General features: G+C 39.4%; 3 protein-coding genes, 1 long non-coding RNA gene and 5 other non-coding genes across 10 annotated transcripts in view; all 9 read left to right on the top strand.

Moving 5' to 3' along the window:
* supt6h (SPT6 homolog, histone chaperone and transcription elongation factor) overlaps nucleotides 1-21,996 on the top strand; it is a 63,095-nt gene that overhangs the window by 25,575 nt on the left and 15,524 nt on the right. The window lies entirely within an intron of this gene.
* Nucleotides 62-3,377, top strand: LOC139213302 (uncharacterized). Of its 2 annotated transcripts, none has more exons than XR_011585417.1 (8): nucleotides 62-282; nucleotides 625-707; nucleotides 906-952; nucleotides 1,151-1,233; nucleotides 1,475-1,546; nucleotides 2,276-2,327; nucleotides 2,515-2,566; nucleotides 3,268-3,377. It is a non-coding gene; the product is annotated as an uncharacterized lncRNA (long non-coding RNA). The 2 variants fall into 2 exon arrangements; XR_011585418.1 differs by having other exon boundaries at nucleotides 1,151-1,237; nucleotides 1,481-1,546.
* Nucleotides 756-827, top strand: LOC139213574 (small nucleolar RNA SNORD49). Its single transcript, XR_011585440.1, has one exon. It is a non-coding gene; the product is annotated as a small nucleolar RNA SNORD49 (small nucleolar RNA).
* LOC139213579 (small nucleolar RNA SNORD65) lies at nucleotides 1,005-1,078 on the top strand. The gene has a single exon (XR_011585445.1). It is a non-coding gene; the product is annotated as a small nucleolar RNA SNORD65 (small nucleolar RNA).
* On the top strand, nucleotides 1,318-1,391 carry LOC139213580 (small nucleolar RNA SNORD65). The gene has a single exon (XR_011585446.1). It is a non-coding gene; the product is annotated as a small nucleolar RNA SNORD65 (small nucleolar RNA).
* LOC139213575 (small nucleolar RNA SNORD49) lies at nucleotides 2,120-2,197 on the top strand. Its single transcript, XR_011585441.1, has one exon. It is a non-coding gene; the product is annotated as a small nucleolar RNA SNORD49 (small nucleolar RNA).
* Nucleotides 2,367-2,440, top strand: LOC139213578 (small nucleolar RNA SNORD65). Its single transcript, XR_011585444.1, has one exon. It is a non-coding gene; the product is annotated as a small nucleolar RNA SNORD65 (small nucleolar RNA).
* On the top strand, nucleotides 4,482-8,737 carry LOC139213392 (calpain-2 catalytic subunit-like). The gene is made up of 12 exons (XM_070844070.1): nucleotides 4,482-4,715; nucleotides 4,796-4,865; nucleotides 5,016-5,134; nucleotides 5,266-5,399; nucleotides 5,613-5,787; nucleotides 5,871-5,945; nucleotides 6,307-6,392; nucleotides 6,532-6,606; nucleotides 7,332-7,492; nucleotides 7,992-8,149; nucleotides 8,260-8,271; nucleotides 8,387-8,737. The coding sequence occupies exons 1-12, from the start codon at nucleotides 4,482-4,484 to the stop codon at nucleotides 8,588-8,590; spliced, it is 1,503 nt and encodes a 500-aa protein (XP_070700171.1). The 3' UTR covers nucleotides 8,591-8,737.
* On the top strand, nucleotides 17,507-21,852 carry LOC139213391 (calpain-2 catalytic subunit-like). The gene is made up of 11 exons (XM_070844069.1): nucleotides 17,507-17,734; nucleotides 17,844-17,913; nucleotides 18,052-18,170; nucleotides 18,271-18,404; nucleotides 18,897-19,071; nucleotides 19,155-19,229; nucleotides 19,558-19,643; nucleotides 20,156-20,230; nucleotides 20,741-20,747; nucleotides 20,869-20,880; nucleotides 20,986-21,852. Exons 1-11 carry the CDS (start codon nucleotides 17,507-17,509, stop codon nucleotides 21,187-21,189), a joined length of 1,185 nt encoding a protein of 394 aa, XP_070700170.1. The 3' UTR covers nucleotides 21,190-21,852.

Here is a 21,996-nt window from a genome sequence, read left to right as displayed (position 1 = left end):
CTGGGTATTAAAAGCTTCGCCAACGCGTTTCTGCTTCCTTTGGATTCATCTGTTGTCTCAGCCGGTCTGTCTGCGTCCTGCGGTCTTTTTTTTTTATTAAACTTATTAGGGAGTTGTCAGCAAATACGAGGCCTCTGTACTGAGTGTTCAACAACACGTTAGCTGAGCGATAATTTGTTTTAAAACGTGGTTACTGCTGCTGGTGTGAGTTGGTGGCGTTGTCCCGAAGGGCCTCAAGCAGCCACGTGGGAAGACTGAAAGCTGGACAAGATGAAGGACAAAGTGAGATTTTTTTTTTTTTTTTGTTCTTTCAACCTCGTTTGTCAAGAGAATCTGTGTAGTTTTACAGCAATCTGTTTCGTCTTCTATTACTAGTGTTTGTTTAAGTGTCTTTGTGTTCTTATCCATCATACTAGTGGTCACATGTAAGCCATAGCAGTTGTTGGTCTGCCTTTAACTAAAACTAGCAATAATGTTACAGTAGGTAGGAAGTGGGTTGGGGCAAACTGCTTCAGAAATAAGTGGATGCAGAATGATGAGATGCTCTCCAGATGAAAGTCTCTAATATCGTTAATATAATTATGTTGCTCTCCTGTAATGTTTGCTCATTTGTGTTTTCTGCAGGTCGATTTAAGTCTTGCAGCTCTTTGCTGGACTCTTAACAAACCCCATACTGGATACATGGGCTGGAGTTGTGTCCCAGAGAGGTGAGTTACAGCAAAGTCAACCAAACTATCTGATATCCTAATGCACTTGTCAGTGATGAAAACTGTGAATAGGAAGTGCCGTCTGATGCGACAACTGACGATGTTTCATACTCACTGTTCTGAGCCTGCCAGCATAATTGACTTATCAGTGCTTACACACTTATTGGAAGTTACTTATTGCCGTTTTTTCTCTTTCAGGTCAGAATGGGCCCATTCCAGATGATCAGGTCATGGTCAGAACAGAGGTTGGTTTGGTGCACTTTTACTTGTGAAAATGTATAAATTGTGTATTAAATGTTGTGATGAAATCTAAACTGAAATAGCTGGAATTACCGGCAGATTGTTCAGTGGTGACTCTCGGTTTTCTGAACATTGGAATGGGGCAATTATCAAAATAAACTGTCTATATGTAAGTATTAACAAGTCATGTGTTTCTGTTGTAGCTGGAGTAACTTGTGTGAGCTGCTATAAGGGATGTCAAGGCCAGGAAAATACAGCTGTTAATGAAAAAGTCTTTCATTGACGAGTAAGTTATCAATTTTTTTCCTAATAAAACCTCAAAAGGCAACCAGTTTTGTGCTGGTGAAGTTGTGGCAAACAGCTGCTTCTGTTGTGATGAAACTTAAACTGAAATAGCTGGAATTACCGGCAGATTGTTCAGTGGTGATCATTGGTTTTCTGAACACTGTTAGATAAATATGTAGTCTTAAATGCATTTGATCAGTGCTCATTTTTCACAATTTTGAATTTTGTTCTAATTTCTTAAGGTTGAGCTGGCGACTTGAAGATTCCCCTGAAAGTGATTCATCTTATGGGGATCAGCAACAACTTTTGACACGGTGTGTAAGTTTGTTTAGATTTTTAGATACTCTGTCTTTAAAATATAGGCACAAGCTTTTTTTTAGTAAGTTCACCTTTGTACGATGATAACACACAGTACTTGATGGTTTGAACATCTGGCCCACAAGCTTGTTCTGCATTGGCCTGATAACACTAACAGACTTGGTAAAATGGTTGATTGAGAACGCTCATATTGTATCTAATCTGTCAGATTAGTCAGCAGAGTCAAACATTTCAAATCAGAGCTAGATCATGCCATGTGCTGTGGGATTAAGTTGAGCAGAGATTTGAATTCTTCCCCTCATGCTCGTATTGCATGTGTGTATTTGTGGTGACCTACCCTGGTTGTCACCACCACTGTTAAGATGACACTATGCCAAAAAGTAAAATCAGCCTTTGAATCGTTTGGTTTGTTCTTGGCGTGTGTTGTCCACTTAGTCCAGGGCAGAATAAAGTTTGTACAAATTTGACTAATACTGCTGCATCAACAATACAACTTCATTGACTCACGTACAAATGGTGACTTATTTTAAAAGCTTATTTGGTTTGAGGTAAATGAATCCCTGAATCTTGTCAGTGATGAGAACCTGGAATAGGAAGTGCCGTCTGATGCGACAACTGACGATGGTTTATAGTCCAGTTTTCTGAGTCTTGCAAAGCTGTGCTTGAAGATTGTCTTTCAAAATATCAGTGTAAAGTCTCATTTTTCCACATTTGCTTTGTTGCAGGTGTCATCTGGTGCAGCCAGTACTAAACTCTGCTGCCAAGTGATCTTTACAGGTAACTTTTAAGCAGTACGCAACTATCACTTTTCCATTGTTGTGATGAAATCTAAACTGAAATAGCTGGAATTACCGGCAGATTGTTTAGTGGTGACTCTCGGTTTTCTGAACATTGTATTGCAGCATCACTCAGTAAACGTGCATGAAATAATTAGCTGACTAAAATCGTTTTTCTTGTCCTTCAGGCTTGGATCGAATGGTTGCACTTTTCCACCGTATGACTCAAAGCTGCATCTGGTAAGACATCAATGTAGGTCATGTGCAGGCTGAAATGACACCAGTGAGATAATGTCTTGTTTAACTGGAGGACTGGATAAATATATCAGAATATATTCAGAAAGGCCCAAAACCCTCTCTAGCTTCAGAGGGGCTCTTCAGGATGACCCCCGCAGTAACCCTGTTCCTGAGAAATCAGAATTACTTTAATAATCCCCAGGGGGAAATTGCTTTTTGTTACACACAGTTCCAAAAGAATAAACTTCAAACACGAAAGTAATGATGATACAAATAACACTACTACTAATATATAACATGTACATTCAGAGTGAGATGTATTATATAATACTGCTACTACCACCAATAATATAGAAAGTACTTTGATCAGGTTTACTGTTACAGGTCAAGATGTGAGGCTGGTTGTAATGAAATGTGACTTACTCAGTTGACAGTTTATTAGCACACAAACCTAAAACTAATGTAACCTAACAGTCCTGCAATATATCATGAAGGTTATAATGTTCAGCTTTTGTTGAAACTGGTTCAGGGAGGCTTTGATTAAACTGAAGGAGGAATCTGTCAACGTGTGTTCACCCACTGCTTTCCTAATCAGTGGTTTTCATTGCAGTCTGAGATTGGCCTGTCTTCATCTGCTGTCTTTCCTAACTTGATTAGAGCAATGAGCAGAGTTATGGTGACTAATCTGGCTCCCTTTCTTTCAGATGGCAAGACTCACGGACACTGGCCTGAAGATGGATGCCAACTTGCTTTTTACCTTGTAAAAAGCAAACTGTCATAATTGTAATAAAGTGTCAACAAAGACTAATTACAACAGTGGTGTAACTTCTTTTCAAACCTGACACACAAGCAAGCAAATGAGGAACTAGAACCTGAAAGGTGATCCCTTTCAACCCTCAAGGAGATACTTTAGCTAGCTCCCTGGATCTTGATGATGACTCTAAATACGTATGATGTAAAGTTCCTGATGGTCTTGGGTGTCATTAATCCATGGGGGTTGTGAAGGTTGAAGATTATTTTCCACTTAAAGTTGCATTGGAGAGGCACTTTCCTACCTTTTGTCCACAATGCCCATTACACTGAGGGATGGCGCAACACCCTAAATGGCCCCTCGACCCATTGGGCGCTCTGGTGCAACAATGTCAAGTTTTAACCAACGTCCTGAAGTTGCCACTACATGTCGAGGTGTGACTGAGGTAAACAAGGTGCAAATAACCTGTTTTTCAGGATGGTGTTTGTACAAGCATTTGATCTGAAGACAGTGACATTTTTAGGTGAAGGTTGTGGGAAAACAAACTGTTGGAAGTGCAGACTTTTTTTTTTTTTTTTAATGCAAGATGGTAGCGATGTGGAGAATGCATGCTCTACTACCTCTTTACATAACTGATGCAGTAAGTCGGATCTGTTGCTTAGACACCACTCCCTTAATGTTAGTCTCCCTGTATATGAAAGGCTTAAATGGATAAATGTCCACACCTCTGCTAATACTGTGTTAATATGGACGTCAAAAATATGACATTTGCCTTTCAGCATGAGGAGGCAGCCATCTTAATCTCTGTCCACACCTTGTTAGTTTAGCGACAAACCTATAGTTACAAAAACACAAAAGATTTGTGATCCATGTGTGGGATGAGGATTAAGTCCTTAATAATTCAGACATTGTGCAATGTTATGGCCTGTAATTCACATAGCTCTGTCAAATCTGGCTGTGGGTGTTGACTTTATTTGCACGGAGCCATTCAGTACCTGCGACTGATGTCTGGTATGCAGACGTTGTGTATAAATTAGTAGCAGGGCTACTTCTTCAGTCACACTGTATTTCGACTTTACAACAGCTGCAGGTAAGACGCTGTATTTGTACATTTCTATCATCTGCAGATTTCAGTTTCGCCTCAAAGCTCTGCCACTGCTCTCCAGCATGACTTCCACCTCTGTGAAGATGATTCACTCCCTCTATGAGGCCGGAGGCGAGGGAAGCCCATCTAACCCGGTGAAATTTAAAGGCCAAGACTACAAGCAGCTTAAGGAAACTCTCCTCAAAGAGGGGAGGACATTTGAGGACAAAACCTTCCCAGCAAACCTCGACTCTCTGGGAAAACTGGAGGATTTTTCAGCAGAGCAGCTCAGAGAGGTGGAGTGGCTCAGTCCACATGTAAGTCAGCCTATCAGTTGTCCAAAATGATAAATTAGGTACGATTATATGAAAATAATCATTTGTCTCTGACTGAATAGGACCTTTGCTCTGATCCGTCATTTGTGGTGGACGGGACTTCAAGGTTTGACTTCAAACAAGGAGATGTTGGTATGTAAACTTGAATTCTCTCCTCCTCATCACTTGTGTTTGCAACATGCAATTCACCACAAAGCTCAGGCAAAAATCCTTTCCCACGTAGGTATTGGAATTAGTTTGATTCTCTGACGATATTGTAATGTCCACTGCGGTCGCATGCAGGCAATTGCTGGTTTCTTTCGTCTATTGGAGCGTTGACTCTTCGCAAGTCGTTGATGGTACAAGTGGTGCCTCCAGATCAAAGCTTCAAGAATGACTACGCTGGGATATTTCACTTCAAGGTGAAGTCATCTTTGCTTTTCAGGCACCAAACAAAGAACCCAAATAATCAGAGGATCCTTGTGATTTTTTTTAGGACTGAAGTATTTGTATAATTTTGCCCTTATTACAATGTCTAATTTCTCTTTGAAAGTTTTGGAGATTTGGAAAATGGGTGGATGTTGTCATCGATGACCTGTTGCCAACACGCAATAAGGTACCTGTGTCAGTTTCCTCCAGATCTGGGAAAGAGTTCTGGGCTCCACTGCTGGAGAAAGCATATGCCAAGTATGTGATAATCTATGCACACTGTATGCAGAGATCACTGTAAATACACACAAAAAAAATCAGAGAGACAAAACCTCAGCCAAGTTACCATCTCAGTCTGCTCGAGTTAGCAGAGGCAAAAACATACGAAACCAAGATGTTCATATTTCTTGACAAGAACAACAAAGTCAGCACTGCTACCTGCAAAGGTGTCTGTTTCCTTTGTTCCTTCAGGGTTTGTGGATCTTATGGAGACATGATTGCTGGAAACCCACCTGAGGCATTCAAGGACTTCAGCGGGGGTGTGCACATGAGCTACACTCTGTCCAAAAGCCCACCTGACCTGTGGGATGTCATGAACAGAGCCATTCAGTGTGGAACTATGATGGGATGCGGGACTTTTGGAGGGGTAAAAGTCAGACTCATGGTTCATTAGGTCAGATCGCAGTGGATTAGAATAGCCATCATCTGGTTTTAACTTGTCTGTTTCAGGACAAAGGAAAAGGCATTTTTAAGAAGTTTGGTCTGGTGGAAGGTCATGCCTTCGCTGTGACAGGAGCCAAACAGGTTTGTCTTGTTCTTCCATGTTAACATGTGACAAATGACTGACCTGGATAGATTATCTGTTCACCACAGCTGTAGGTTCTATAATTATGACTAGAGGAATAACACTCTTATTACAGTCTTCAATTTTGCATTCACACTATCACACTCTTTACCTCAGTAAATATATTATGATTCTAGTCAGGTGTAAAACCCTTTAAACTAAGGCGTCCTTTGTTTGAGTGATTTCTTGAATTCAGAATTATCTCCTCGCCCCTTATTCTGCTTTTGGTCATCTGTTATTATACTAATCCCTTAATATTCTACCTTGACTGTAAAATGTTGAATATGTAACTAGAGTGACTGTTTCTGATTTACCTAACAGGTAAAGAGTCGGGGAGAAAAGGTGAATCTGGTGAGAATCTGGAACCCGTGGGGTGAGAAGGAGTGGAACGGAGACTGGAGTGACAAGTAAGGAGCAGTGAAGCTGCTGCGTGATTAACCTTAATCCCATGCTGTCATCTGCATGTAGCTAATGGTGTAGCCTCTTGTCTAACAATCCCTGCCATCACTTTGTTGTGTGAATAAAGACTGTTGATTTGTGTTACAGGTCAGCACTGTGGACTACTGTGAGCGCAGATAACCGCGATCAGTGTCTGAAAATGCGCAATGATGGAGACTTCTGGTAAAGCAATCAAAAAAGAAAGACCTGAATTTAACATCTGTTAAGTTAACATGGCTCACCTCATCATTTGAGCAGTATTTCTGCAAATATCATTATTGGAGGGTTGTTTTTTTTATTAGAGGGGCTTGGGGATATTTGTTAAACTGTGGCAGCTCAGTGATTGCACACAGTAGAGGGTGCTGTTTTTTTTGTTTTGTCCAGATGGTAACTCTAAATTTGAAGTTAAAACTCTCACAAGATTTGGGTTAGGGGGTTACAGTTAGGCTTAGACTTGGGGTTATGTTTAGGTTTAGGGGTAGACTATGGTTAGTGTTAGTGGAACACAATGACGAGTGTGATGAGTGTGTATGAGTTTTGCAAGAATTGCAAATCTATAGTAACTATTTAGTCATGAGTCTCTACTGGCATGTGGGGAATGGAGTCATGAAGAGAGTTGAGCAAGAGACGATAATAAATCACTCTTAAAGATCCCTTGGTGTGACCTTCTAGACAAACAGAGTTGCTGCTTAAATAACAGGTCAAAAGTAATGCCCCACTGCCCCATGGGTCAGCCTAAGTGACCTGCCACTGACTAAAACCAAATGAGGCATGTATGCTGCTTTGATCATGGTCGCAGGTCACTTTTGCGAACCCTCAATCCCACTTGACCTGCCGCATGTCAAGAAATACTCCCAAACCCTGCTGAGTTTATCATTGACCTTGACTCTTCTCTACCACTAATCCAGGATGAAGATGAAGGACTTCTGCGTCTATTATCAAGAAATGGACATCTGCTGTGACAGCCCCAACTTTGTGGACGGTGATGCTGCCTGTCAGTGGAAATGCTCCCTGAAAGAAGGCCGCTGGGAGGCTGGAAAATCTGCCGGGGGCTCCGCTAGCAGAGCAGGTGAGGTTTGAGTTTTCATAATTATAGTTTATAATTACTGATTGTTTTCTTCCAAGACTTAGTTACTGCGGCTATTTCTGTCTCCACTCTCACATGGCACATATGCAGTTAGCTGGCTTTCAGACTGAAAATAAGTGAGTTGAAACAATGCAAAGAAAGTTCTGGAAGTAAGTCTGTGAAGGTCTTTGATAAAGTAGGTAGCCATGCATGCTAACGTTTGTGAGTTGCAGTAGAGCAGATGAGAAAACAGTTTAATCTGTTCTTCACAAATATGCTCTTACATTTTTGGTTTTGTAGAGGAAAAAAAAGACACGGCCACCAAGTTATTTTAATACCAAATATCGCTTTTCTCACTACCTCATGCATACTGTGCCTAGTTATTGTGGCTAAGCAATGACTTGGACAGTTGCTTTTCAGAGGAGGCCTTGCGAAAGGTCAATTGGAAGTCCTAAAAGACACATCTTTATAAGCGCTGTAAACGCCTCATACTTTTCCTCAGATGGCTTTTGGACAAATCCACAGTACCGTCTCACAGTGAAGGCAGTGGAGGGGGACTACCAGGGGGACAGGAACGTCTTACTGTCTCTGCTGCAGAAGCCTGATGAAGAATATCGCAGCAAAGTCAAATATCACGCCATGGGGTTTATCATCTACAAGGTCAGTGAAGTGTTTGCTTGGTCACTGTGTTGCATTTTCATTGAGTATTATTGACATTACTGAAATGGCAAAGTATCTAATCTGATATGTTCATCCTTCATTTGAAACAGGTGCCATCAGGGGTAAGCAAAGGATCATTTCTATATCATTTTTGTATGAAATAGATAATCAAGGGCACACAGAAAGCCTACATACATCTATAAATAACAGGAAATGTCTAATTTATAAACTTTACAGGCACCCAGAGGGCGACTTTCATCTTCCCTCCTCCAGGGTGAGCAACCTCTAAAAGTCAGTGAGTTCAGCGAGTCGAGAGAGCTGATCGAGTTCCACAGTTTGGAGCTCGGGGAGTACTTGATCATTCCCTGCACATATGACGCCAACAAGTCCGCAAGCTTCATCATCACAATCTACTCCAAGGCAGAGGCCCAGATGGAGTGAAGACACCCGAGGGACAGTAGCTGAAAAACAGCTAATTATTGTCAGGGTGCTGGACCAATTTATGACATGATATTATATGATATAATGATCATAAAATCATTTTTAACCCCCCAGTTGATTTTGAACTAATCATCAACTAACAGTTTATATGCACTTAAAATTACCAATAAATGATTCAGTGATGCATCATAAATCTGTAGTATGGTGTCTATCTATCGAGCTGTACACAATCAGCGCCAGCAGGTGGCAGTAGACCCTCTCAGGCTGATGCTCATGGGCTGTGTTTAAAATGATGTGAAATGCAACAAGACAATCAACACCACATGGGAATTGAAGTTTTTTGTTGTTTTTTTTAAGTCACTTGACAAATCAAGCTCAAATATGAGAGAATTTAGCCGTGTCCCACAATAATTACAGTATTGAGCTGCTGCATTTTACATATATTCATTGATATTTTTTTATGTTTACAAAAACCTGTTGGTTTTGAATTTTAGGAAGGAGGAAGGAAACGCATTGACCATGTTTGTTAAACCTCAAGGATATGCTCGGCATGTTTTTGGGAGAAACAATTTTTGTAAAGAAAGAAAAACTTTTAAGTGTGCAGCAAGCCCCTGTCTTCATTTTAAAGGTTTAGGGTAGAGGAAATAGCTAACATTTAAAAACATTTAAAAATGCATATTTTCTCAATCAGCTTCTTATTCTAAACAAACACAGCTGCCTCTGCCAAAGTTGGGAGTTTGTGTTGTTTCACATGAGTGACTTGGTGTTTAGTCTCTGATGGGTCAGAGAGACCTTTTCCTTTTCCATTCGGTATGTTACTTAATAAGATGATGTCAGAAAGACTTACTTTTACAACTGGAATCCAAAACTGTGTAAAACCCTGTGAAAAAGAGTGAAGCAAACTGTTATATACAGGTTATTTCACACACGGGTAAAAACCTTTCCGAGGAATGAATCAAGTTAGGTTAAATCTCTGATGCTATCAGGACGTGCTGCTCTGTGATTCTCTGCAGGCAATTATTCTTTCCTTATTTCTTCTGTTGAATAATTGATAGCATGAGTGATGCCTTTAGGTCAACAATTCAAAGATGACAACGCTGGAATACTTAACTTCAAGGTAAAAAATATTTACTTGTCACTCCTGAAATCATCAGTGAGTTGAAATTAGTTTGCTGGTAGACATAATTACATAATTGCGTCCTTTTTCTTTTTAAGTTTTGGAGATCTGGAAAATCTGTTGATGTTGTCAACAACATAACTTCCTTGACAGAAATTAGAAAAAAACTAATTCATAAATACCCTTTTTCTTTTTTGTACATGGACTTGACACTACAACGTCATCAGAGCCATCCAGTGCAAAACTATGATGGGATGTATGTGAGACTTACGGTGGTTAAAACAAAAATGAATTGAATTACTAATTGTTAATCATCATTCTCTATCAACGTGTGCATCTGTTTCAGCAGAGAGGAGAATAACTTTTTAATGTCTGGTGGACTGTCATGTCTTCGCTGTGACCGCAGTCAAACAGGTGTGTACTTCACACAGCACCTCTGGTTCTAGCAAGCACATGATTGATGATGTCTTTGAGCGTGACAGGTCAGCTGTTTGCCCAGTAGAGCTGACAGAGTTGCAACAAAGACCAAATTGTGTGGTTTTGGGAATGTACACACAGGTGTAGGCTGTGTAATAATAATCATGCACGCAAAGCTTTGAAACTCCAGATCCCAGAGGGGCCTCCAAAAATGTGCATGTTCACTGTGCATTGGGTAGTTTTGAATTTAATGAATTGTGATTTTATTGTGCACTTCTAAAGCACAACACCAGCTGACACGATATGGCCCTTTACTCCTGGATCTTGACTTTCTGCCCTGAACGTGCTCCTGCAACAAATATGAGCTGACAGTATGGTATTTGTTTTTGCACTGTACACATGATTACACATATTCTTGTTGTCACATGATATTACTGGAAGTGAGAGAGGGGCTCGTTTTGACGGCCCTGGTTAAAGGAGTTGCTCTATTGGATTGAGATCTGCTGACTGTGGAGGCCATTTAAGTACAGTGAACTCATTGTCATGTTCAACAAACCAGTTTGAGATGATTTGAGCTTTGTGACATGGCGCGTTATCCTGCTGGAAGTAGCCATCAGAAGATGGGTACACTGTGGTCATAAAGGGATGGACATGGTCAGCAATAATACTCAGATAGGCTGTGGCATTTAAACGATGCTCACTTGGTACTAAGGGGCCCAAAGTGTGCCAAGAAAATATCCCCCACACCATTACACCACCACCACCAGCCTGAACCGTTGATACAAAGCAGGATGGATCCATGCTTTCATGTTGTTTACGCCAAATTCTGACCCTACCATCCGAATGTCACAGTAGAAATCGAGACTCATCAGACCAGGCAACATTTTTCCAGTCTTCTATTGTCCAATTTTTGTGAGCCCGTGCGAATTGTAGCCTCAGTTTCCTGTTCTTAGCTGACAGGAGTGGCACCTGGTGTGGTCTTCCGCTGCTGTAGCCCATCTGCTTCAAGGTTCGACGTGTTGTGCGTTCAGAGATGTTCTTCTGCATACCTTGGTTGTAACGACTGGTTATTTGAGTTACTGTTGCCTTCCTATCAGCTCGAACCAGTCTGGCCATTCTCCTCTGACCTCTGGCATCAACAAGGCATTTTCGCACAGAGAACTGCCGCGCACTGGATATTTTCTCTTTTTTGGACCATCCTCTGTAAACCCTAGAGATGGTTGTGCGGGAAAATTCCAGTAGATCAGCAGCTTCTGAAATACTCAGACCAGCCCGTCTGGCACCAACAACCATGCCACGTTCTAAGTCACTTAAATCACCTTTCTTACCCATTCTGATGCTCAGTTTGAACTTCAGCAGGTCGTCTTGACCATGTCTACATGCCTAAATGCATTGAGTTGCTGCCATGTGATTGGCTGATTAGATATTTGCATTAATGAGCAGTTGAACAGGTGTACCGGTGTACCAGGTGAGTGTATTTTCTCCATAGACATTGAAAGGTGACTGACCGTTGGATCAACATCAAATTTTTCCAGTTGAATTATCAGTCGAAAATATCAACAACTGCATTAGATAATATTAGGTTCTTTCAGGAAAAGTTGAAGGTACAAGCCTGTGTACATAAGAAGTTGAATCAGTTCCTTTTCACGAGTTCCTCGTCAAATGTGGCTGCAGCTCCCTTATTTGCCTCCCATTGACTACATGGAAACTATGGCCAAGGCTCCTGAGTATTATAGCACTTTGGCCCATCGATCATGCCACAATGACAGAAACTGTGCTAAAATAATTAAAAACTAGTGGCCATAACACACTTATATGATCTTTGCTTCATCTGGGAGGGTGTTTCTATTTTAAGTAACATTAAGGTTGTTTAAAAAACAACTGAACTGGGAATACATAATGGGGAAGAACTTTTCTGAAATCTTCACAACTCCATATAGCTGATTCTTCCAACAATGCACTTACTGTGTGTAAAAACTGCCTTTTCTTCTCAAAATTAGCGTGCATGTGTCTGATCTTCTGATTTTTCCTGAAAAAGACAATATTTTGTGCATGTCTGTAACTGTAACTTAAGTAAGCTTAGTTTTAAATATGGTCGGAGGCCTCTAGCAGAATTTGAGGGTGTAGTTACCCTTTAATAAGAATACAGCAAACCTGGAGCCATGTATTCCAGCAGATTATTACTGCACTGTGTGTAACATACATATATGGAAAGAACAACAGAAGAATATCCACTGGCAGTTGTGCACCTGTTCTAGTTTGACTATATGTATATTTCCTTTATGTCTTTGTGTATTTTGGACACATTAGTGTTTGAACATTGGTGCATTTGCACTATTTAAGTTAGTAAGTGTGCTTATGTTTTTTTCCCCTCTGAAAGGTAAAACCTCTGTGTGTATATTTCATTGATTGTCTTCCCTTTTTGAATTTTTATCATATATATCATATATATTATATATATATATATATATATCACTACATTTAGATGTTGCTCCATTGGCTCTAATAATGTTGTTTAAGTTATAATTTGGGTTTTGTGCTATTTTCAGACCTTTTATTCTGCTTCCTGCCTTCTATTATTGGTCCAGTCTGTCCATTTGCAGACTGTAAATGTGTACTGTAACATCTTGGCTTACACTAACATGACTGTGAAACATTTCATATTTGCACATTTACTCAGCTTATGTATTTACCAAGTAGAGAGTGATGGAAGAAATGTGATTGTGATGTGTAAGGAGGTGAAGCGTTACATATTAAATCCAAATCACATACTTTTACCTGCTCAGACGTGCTTATGATGATCTTTGCAGAGCACTTGTGGTATAATTTAATAAAGTTCCTTTGGTTTCAGATCATAATTGTGGGACGCTGTAAGCGATAATGAGTGTAGATGATGATGAAGTGCAAAGTGATGGAAAGTAAACCACTGCTGGAAGGTAATGAAGAGCATTAATTGTTTTAGTTTAGTATTGTAATCAAAGAAAACTTGAGGTTTTTGTAATTTACTTGAATACTTCTTCAGTCACCAGTTAATTTTCATATAACAGTTTTTCATACTCTTGTCATCCAATCAAAGCCATCTATCTCCAAATGAATTTTGAATGTTTGTGGTAAACTGAAGGATGAAGTGCGTCTTCACGGGTTTAGAAAATTCTCCTTATTGAGATAATTAAACAATTTAAAAAATAGATCTTGGATCAGCACACAAAGACAAAGAACAACACTACAAACATATGATGATTTTTTAGACCATGATGCATTGCTGTATATTAAACTACCCAACAGTCTCTAAAGTATTATTCACAGTTCAATCATATATCAATTGATGTATGACCATATCAGCCTCTCACACATGGGTTTATTTGCTTAGTGTCAAACTTTCATGAGAATAGGTGCTGTTCTGTTTTCAAACTAGCATTAGATACACACATTTACATGCTGATGCATGACTCAGTGGTAATAGCATGTTAGAGGAAGATAAAACCTAAAACCAAAGTGCTTTAGTGCACCTTTCTCTATCGTGTAAAAAAGACACGATAATTCACAGTAAATCAAAACAACCAAATTAGATGGGTTGTTCTTCTGTAAGAACAGGTAGCGTTCTGATTGAAAACATGGCATCTGATGCAAACATTTGCATGTTGTTGCTTGACCCAATGGTGTATTGACACATTAACAACCTGAGGATGCAACTTGAGTTATTGTTTTAAGATCATAATTGTCTTGTTGTTGAAATAAGAGGAGTGAGACACGAAAAGAGGAAGATGCTCTCAACCCAAATCGACAAGCAGGAACATGTTAATACCAGATAACACTGAGTTATGCATCAACATATAATTGTTTTGGCATCTGGCACCCATCAAGTTGGCAAGTATCTATGGAGCCGAGCATGATTGTGATGGATTCGGTATGGGATGATTAAGAAAAATTCTCCTCATCTCACACCACTAATTACAGTCCTTGAAGCTTAATAGAGCATCAGTTAAGGAATGTTTATTCACAGTTTAATCATATAGCAATCGATATGTGACCAAATCAGTGTTTTCACATGGGTTTATTTGCTCAGTGTCATACTTCCATGACAATAGGTACTGTTCTGCTTTCAAACTGGGCATTAGTACTAGTACTAGTATTAGTTCACACATTTACATGCTGATGCATGTCTCAGTGGTATTAGCATGTTAGAGGAAGATATCCTACAACCAAAATAATTATTTATCATTTGGTGCCTGTTTGATGATCTTGGCTTTAGGGCATCTTTCTCTACCATGTAATTAAGAAACAGTAATTTATAATACATTAAAACCTAATGGTGTTTTTGACACATTAACAACCCTCTCAAGGGTGAACCCTGTGACAGAGTGTTTAATCAAGTAAGAAAAACACCTGTACCATATATGCATATACTGAACATAAAACTCTTTAAATCTTTAAATTCAAACAATCCTTAAATTCAATGCCCTCTTGGAACAATAACTGTTCCAACATGCTTTACGGCCTCTCTGCATATACCTCAGATGTTAGAAATACTTAGAAATGTTTTGTGGTTGTTCAGGAAATAAAAAAAAGCAGCAAATCCTTACATTTGAAAAGCTGGAACCATGAAATTAATGAAAAATGACTTAACAATCCCGAAACAGTCAAAATAACTGCCAATTAATTTCAATGTCAGTCAATTAATCGAACAATCGTTCAGCTCTACCTGTTCGTTTTTATATGTTTCACTAACCAAAGGTCTAAAATTATTATAAAAACACATAAACACACACCACCCACTTGATTTTTAGACGTACTTACACTTAAGCAATAATACACTGATACTCAATACAGTAAGACATGTATGGAACATGTGTACTTACTGTGTTATTATTTGCATATAGTGCTGCACAACATTCTTTAAAAGCTGTCAACATATATCTTGTCTGACACGTTTTGTCCCAGAAGCAACTGTAAACCTAAAAGTGGAAGAAAAAAGTTTGGCAATAAAGAGAATGCTGAGAGAATTATTGTCACATATCAGCACACTGTTCCTGCAGCAGGTTTTCATATATACGGTGACATTGGCACTTATGGCTTTACAATCTGCTCTGTGTGTGATTTGAATTGGAGGAAAAGGAAAGGGCATTGCTGTAGATTAAACTACCCAACAGTCTCTAAAGTAATTAATGCAGCAGTAATATTGATCCAGAAATATCAGATTTAAAGAAAAACACTGACAGGGACCTTTTTTCTACAGAATGAATACTTTTTACAATTTTTGTACATTTTGCTAATAATACCTACATACTTGAACTGAGTCAAAATACCTGCCAATTAATTTTCTGTCAGTCGATTAATCAAACAATCATTCAGCTCTACCTTTTTGTTTCTTTATATGTTTCACATTATCTTAATTTGTAAAGTACTACTAACCAAAGCTCTAAAATGATTGAATTGGAGGAATTGGTACAAGATGTCCTTCTGAATTGTTGTGGAATAGAAATATATGGAAGCATGAGAAGAAATTCACTGTATAGCGCTTGAGTAAATCTACATTCCACGTCTAGATACAGATAAACAGTTTGCTCATTTAATTGAAATGAATGTACGCTGTTGTAGCACATAAAAAGAGACGTTTTTTCCTCATCACTGGTGCCTGTTCTCATGTGGGGATCCATGGATCTTTAACTTTCTTTCAGTCTCTTTCAGTCCTGCTCTACAGTGCTTTGAAAAAGTATTTGCCCCCTTACAGATTTCTTCTGTTTTTGCTTTATTGTCACACGTACATGTTTCAGATCATCAAACAAATTTTAATATCAGACATAGATGACCTGCGTAAACACAAAAAGCAGTTTTTAAATGATGATTTCATTTATTAAGGGAAAAAAGCTATCCAAACCAACCTGGCCCTATGTGAAATAGTAATTGCCCTGTGATTAACCACATGTTTGAAAGCTGAGTTCAATTTCACTTGCCACACCCAGGCCTGATTACTGCCAGAGCTGTAGAATCAAGAAATCACTTAAATAGACAATATGAAGTAGGCTGAAAGATCTCAAAATGCAACACATCATGCCCCGATCTAAAGCAATTCAAGAACAGACAAGAAACATAGCCATTGACATCTATCAGTCTGGAAAGGGTTAAAAAGCCATTTCTAAGGCTTTGGGACTCCAGCGAACAATAGTGAGAGCCATTATCCCCGAATGGAGATAACATGGAACAGTGGTGAACCTTCCCAGGGGTGGCCGGCCTACCAAAATGACTCCAAGAGCGCATCGACAACTCAATCTCCGATTGAGATGCTGTGGCATGACCTTAAACAGGCCATTCATGCTCGAAAACCCTCCAATGTGGCTGAATTAAGACAATTCTGCAAAGAAGAGTGGGCCAAAATTCCCCCACAGCGATGTGAAAGACTCATTGCCAGTTACTGCAAACACTTGATTGCAGTTGTTGCCACCAAGGGTGGCACAACCAGTTATTAGGTTTAGGGGGCAATTACTTTTTCACATAGGGCCAGGTTGGTTTGGATAGCTTTTGTCCCTTAATAAATAAAATCATCATTTAAAAACTGCTTTTTGTATTTACTCAGGTTATCTTTGTGTGATATTAAAATTTGTTTGATCTGAAACATGTAAGTGTGACAAAAAAGCAAAAACAGAAGAAATCTGTAAGGGGGCAAATACTTTTTCACAGCACTGTATATGAAAAGAGTTTTGAGATGGTGCTTGTTATGAAGTGGCTCTATATAAACAAAGACTGATTGATTGATTGAATTGATTGAATGAATAGCCACATGAACTCTAATCCTCACCATACATAATCCATAATTCTAATGTTCAACGTGCACATCTAGATTCTTCCTTATGTTTTTCCATACAAAGATGGATACATTTTCATCCCTGCCAACCTCCTGTTGGCTTCGTATTCAAATCAGCAAGTCTATAATTAACAAATCAGGTGTGTTCAACGTGTCTGTGCCTGGATATGACTTCCAATTCCATGTAATGCCTTTAAGCTGCTGATGTGAATCCTCCTCTGCCAAATCTAAAAAATGGGCTTTTCCTGCATTAAACTGTACATCTGAGACACACACACACACACACACACACACCACACACCACACACCACACACACACACACACCACACACACCACACACTTTTTTTTCACAACACTCAGTATAAAAGATGCTCACATTTTCTGATCCTGTCATATTGGGTTCTTACTGTGAAGCTGTTGCCAGACTCTGACTTTACAAGTAAATTCAATCCAATTATTCCTGTTTTGTCTTTTGCTTGATGTTACTTATCTGATATTTGTTAAGTGTGGTTTTTCCTCAAAGCTTTTAACCAGCTACTGTTCATCTGATTTCAGGCACCTCTGCCACTGCTCTCCAGCATGACTTCCCCCAGTGTGAAGATGATTCATTCCATGTATGAGGCCGGAGGCGAGGGAAGCCCATCTAACCCGGTGAAATTTCATGGCCAAGACTACAAGCAGCTCAAGAGATCTCTCCTCAAAGAGAAGATGTTATTTGAGGATGAAACCTTCCCAGCAAACCTGGACTCTCTGGGAGAACTGGAGGGTTTCTCATCAGCCAATGAAGTGGAGTGGCTCAGACCTGGTGTAAGTCAATCTGTCCACGTAGTGTCATTTGAAGTATCTCAGAAAAAGCAAATCAGCAAATGCTAAATTTTTTGCATGAGGTTACCCAAATGTTTCTCACCTTTTGTAGGACATTAGTTATGATGCAGCCTTTATTGTGGACGGGGTCTCAAGGTTAGACATCCACCAAGGACAAGTTGGTATGCAAGCTTACAATATTTAATATTTTACAATATCTATTCAAAACCAAGCTAGAAAGGCTTTCAAATCTAAGTACTATGGTTACCATTATTTAATCTAACTAATTTAATTGTGATATTCTCTGTGGTTGCATGCAGGCAATTGCTGGTTTCTTTCGTCTATTGGAGCGTTGACTCTTCGCAAGTCGTTGATGGTACAAGTGGTGCCTCCAGATCAAAGCTTCAAGAATGACTACGCTGGGATATTTCACTTCAAGGTGAAGTAAAGTTTTCAGTCAGTGCACTAAAAAAAAGTCTTAAGAATGATAAGACAAAATCTGAGAAAATGAGTATAACGTTTCCCTTTCTCTTTGAAAGTTTTGGAGATTTGGAAAATGGGTGGATGTTGTCATCGATGACCGCTTGCCAACACTGCATCACGTCCCTGTGTCAGTTTCCTCGAGAACTGAGAACGAGTTCTGGGCTCCCCTGCTGGAGAAAGCGTATGCCAAGTATGTGATAGCAGTGAAAAAATGTTCCCTACCATAATTAAAAACATCAGCCAAGTGAGATTTATTTATACCATTAGGATGTGTTGTCATGCCTTAGTTTTTTTCTTTGTTGTGACAATAAACATAAAAGGTTCTGACAAAATATTCCGCTGAGACAACAAGATATGGGTGCCCATATGTGTGAGGTAAATGAATACAGTGTTAGGAATGAGATAAATGTTAAATAATCATGGTCAGTCAGAACTTTGAGAGACAAAACTAATTGTCAGTTTTGGCTTAATGAGTCATAATTTTGATTTATCTGTCTTCATCATTGATATTGCTTCACTATTTATCTTCAACTGCAGAAAACTGTCCTCCAAAATGTAACTTTGTACAGATAAGAAAAAATATGTTGTCAGTGATTCACAAATAGGAGATTCAGGTGTCTGGAGGATGTCACAAAGCTATCATCACTAAATTCAAAGGTGCCTGTTTCTTTTTTTTCTTCAGGGTTTGTGGATCTTATGGAGACATGATCGCTGGAACCCCACCTGAGGCATTCAAGGACTTCAGCGGGGGGGTGTACATGAGCTACACTCTCTCCAAAAGCCCACCTGACCTGTGGGATATCATGAACAGAGCCATTCAGTGTGGAACTATGATGGGCTGCTCAACTTTTGGAGGGGTAAAAGTCAGACTTATGGTTCATTAGGTCAGATCGCAGAGGATTAGAATAGCCATCATCTGGTTTTAACTTGTCTGTTTCAGGACAAAGGAGCAGAAGCTTTTGAGAAGTTTGGTCTGGTGGATGGTCATGCCTTCGCTGTGACAGGATTCAAGCAGGTTTGTCTTGTTCTTCCATGTTAACATGTGGTAAATGACTGAGCGGAATAACACTACAGGTTTCACTTTTGCATTCACACTATCACACTCTCTACCTCAGAAATATGATTTCACACTAGTCAGGTGTAAAACCCTTTAAACTAAGGTGACTATAGTTTGAGTGATTTCTTGAATTTAACAATATCTCCTCTCCCCTTATTCTGCTTTTGTTCTTCTGTTATTGTACTAATCCCTTAGTTTTCTGGCTGTAGAAACATGTTCTAAGTAAATATTGACTGTAAAGTGTTGAATATGTAACTTAAGTGATTGTTTTTGACTTGTCTAACAGGTAGACAGTCATGGAGAAGAGGTGCATCTGGTGAGGATCTGGAACCCGTGGGGTCAGAAGGAATGGAACGGAGACTGGAGTGACAAGTAAGGAGCAGTGAAGCTGCTGCATGATGAACCTTAATCAAATGCTGTTACCTGCATGTGCACTACAAAAGAAAATGGACACTCAAACAAAACACCCATTTGTGAATGTTACCATCATCTAAGATGGTGCTGCATGAGTGGCAGCCTGCTGCAGCAGCTCTCCCCCAACTTTGAGTTATGTGCAATATTTAATATCTCCCCCTTCTTTTCTTTATATTCCCCTTTTGTATATTGTTTCTAGTTTTATACTTCCTCTGTCTAAACATGTCCTCTGTACATATTTTCTGCTGTAATGTTGTAAATGTCCCCATCGTGGGACTAATATAAAGGTATATCTTATCTAATCTTATCAGACTGATGCAGAAAACTTGGAAGCACACAATGTCCACAACTTAGAAGGAGTGTCCACATACTTTTGGACATGCATTGTGGTTAAGAGCAACGCTACATTGTTAACAAATTGTGCTGACAAATTGTGCTGTTTAAATAAACAGAGCTGGCTTGTGTTACAGGTCAGAATTGTGGGATACCGTAAGTGATGAGGACCGTGAACAGTGTCTGAAAGTGCGCGATGATGGAGAATTCTGGTAAGGCAGTAAAAAAAAAGTCCAATATATGAAAACCTGGACCTATTTTTGTAAAGGGTTGTATCTTTTTGTAGTTAATCAAAAGAAAGCTCTGTCCTCCAATCCTGTCTATCGCTGTTTCAGGATAAAGATGACAGACTTTTGTGTCTATTTTGCTGAAATGGACATCTGCTGCAACAGCCCCAACTTTATGGACAGTGATGCTGACTGTCAGTGGAAATGTTCCCTGAAAGAAGGCCGCTGGGAGGCTGGAAAATCTGCCGGGGGCAGCGATCCTGACTCAGGTGAGTTCTGACTTTGTGTAAAAACAACAAAAAAGATTTCTGAGAATTGACCATCTTGTATTTTTCCTTAGAGGAGTTTTGGACGAACCCACAGTACCGTCTCACAGTGAAGGCGGACGAGTTCCTCGAGGGAGACAGGAATGTCTTGCTGTCTCTGCTGCAGAAGCCTGATGAGGAACATCGCAGCAAAGTTGAATATAACAGCGTCTGTTTTGTCGTCTACAAGGTCAGTGGTGTGTTCTTGTTTGCTCTTCCATCTGTTAGTCATTGTGTTGTTGATTTAATTGTGTCTTATTGATATTATGTGAATTCCAAAGAATCTAATCTTGTGTCTTCATCCTTCATTTTACACAGGTGCCACCAAAGGTAAAAAGATCATTTATTTCCCTAAAGAAATAAGTAAGCGATCTCAACATCACAAACTGATACCCCAAACAATTAAAGCTAATGGCCCATCTATTTTCTTTGCAGGCACCCAAAGGGAAACTTCCGGGATCCCTTTTTAAAGGCATGGCACCAACAGCATTCGGCGACTTATGGCAAATAAGGGAGCATATCGAGTTCTACTGTTTCCAGCCAGGAGAGTACGTGATCATTCCTTCTACGTCAGAGCCCAACCAGACCGGAAGCTTCGTCATCACAATGTACTCCAAGGCAGAGGCCGAGATAGAGTGAAGACACCTGATGGATGCAGACATACAGTGTGTAATAACACTGTAATACAATTATAATACAATATAATACAATAATGCTAAACTCTTTTCCTCATTTCTAATGCTTTACTGATTAACTAATCATTAAGAATCAATTTTATGTATTTGAAAATGCAAATATATATCATACCAGTATATCAATATATATCATGTTACAAAACCCCTGTAAGTCATCTGTGGTCTGTAAAGGAGGACTTCAGCAAACATGTACGTGAGAGAGAGTCATCTCTTGCTAATAATATATACTCTTTGCTGTTTTGTTTTCAGTTCCTCCCTTTTTGTGTATGTGTGCCCTACACACGAAAGTAACAACCTATTACAAAGTGTTTGACAGGCGCTGAAGACTTCGTCCAGAGGGAAAAGCTGAGTGCTATTATAACAAGCTTTAATGTACCTGCAGATAACAGAGTAAACATGCGTAGAGGTCATGATTATCATGCTTTAGGTTTATACAGACAAGTGATCTGTTCCCACCATGTACCTTCAATGAGTGGAGACCACATACAGTACAATTGTTGTTGTTTTTTGTAACGCTGTGTTTAATTTCCTGTTTTACTGACTGCTTTGTAACTTCATATAGTACATTTTATCTGCTAAAATGTGCCAATATGCAGTCAGTTATCTGTACTCATTTAAAACAACTACTGTGCCAAATACTGTCCTTTTGGCTTTTTCTTATTGCTGCAAATTACAGTGTTTTTATGCTGAAAAAAAGAAATCTATTTGAAGCCTAAAATCAAAAGCATTCATTAAAATGTGTCTAGACGCT

The sequence above is a fragment of the Pempheris klunzingeri genome, chromosome 14, assembly GCF_042242105.1.
Source record: "Pempheris klunzingeri isolate RE-2024b chromosome 14, fPemKlu1.hap1, whole genome shotgun sequence".
Lineage (NCBI taxonomy): Eukaryota > Metazoa > Chordata > Actinopteri > Acropomatiformes > Pempheridae > Pempheris > Pempheris klunzingeri.
The sequence above is the reverse complement of the archived record's forward strand: the minus strand, read 5'-3'. Positions and strand labels throughout refer to the sequence as shown.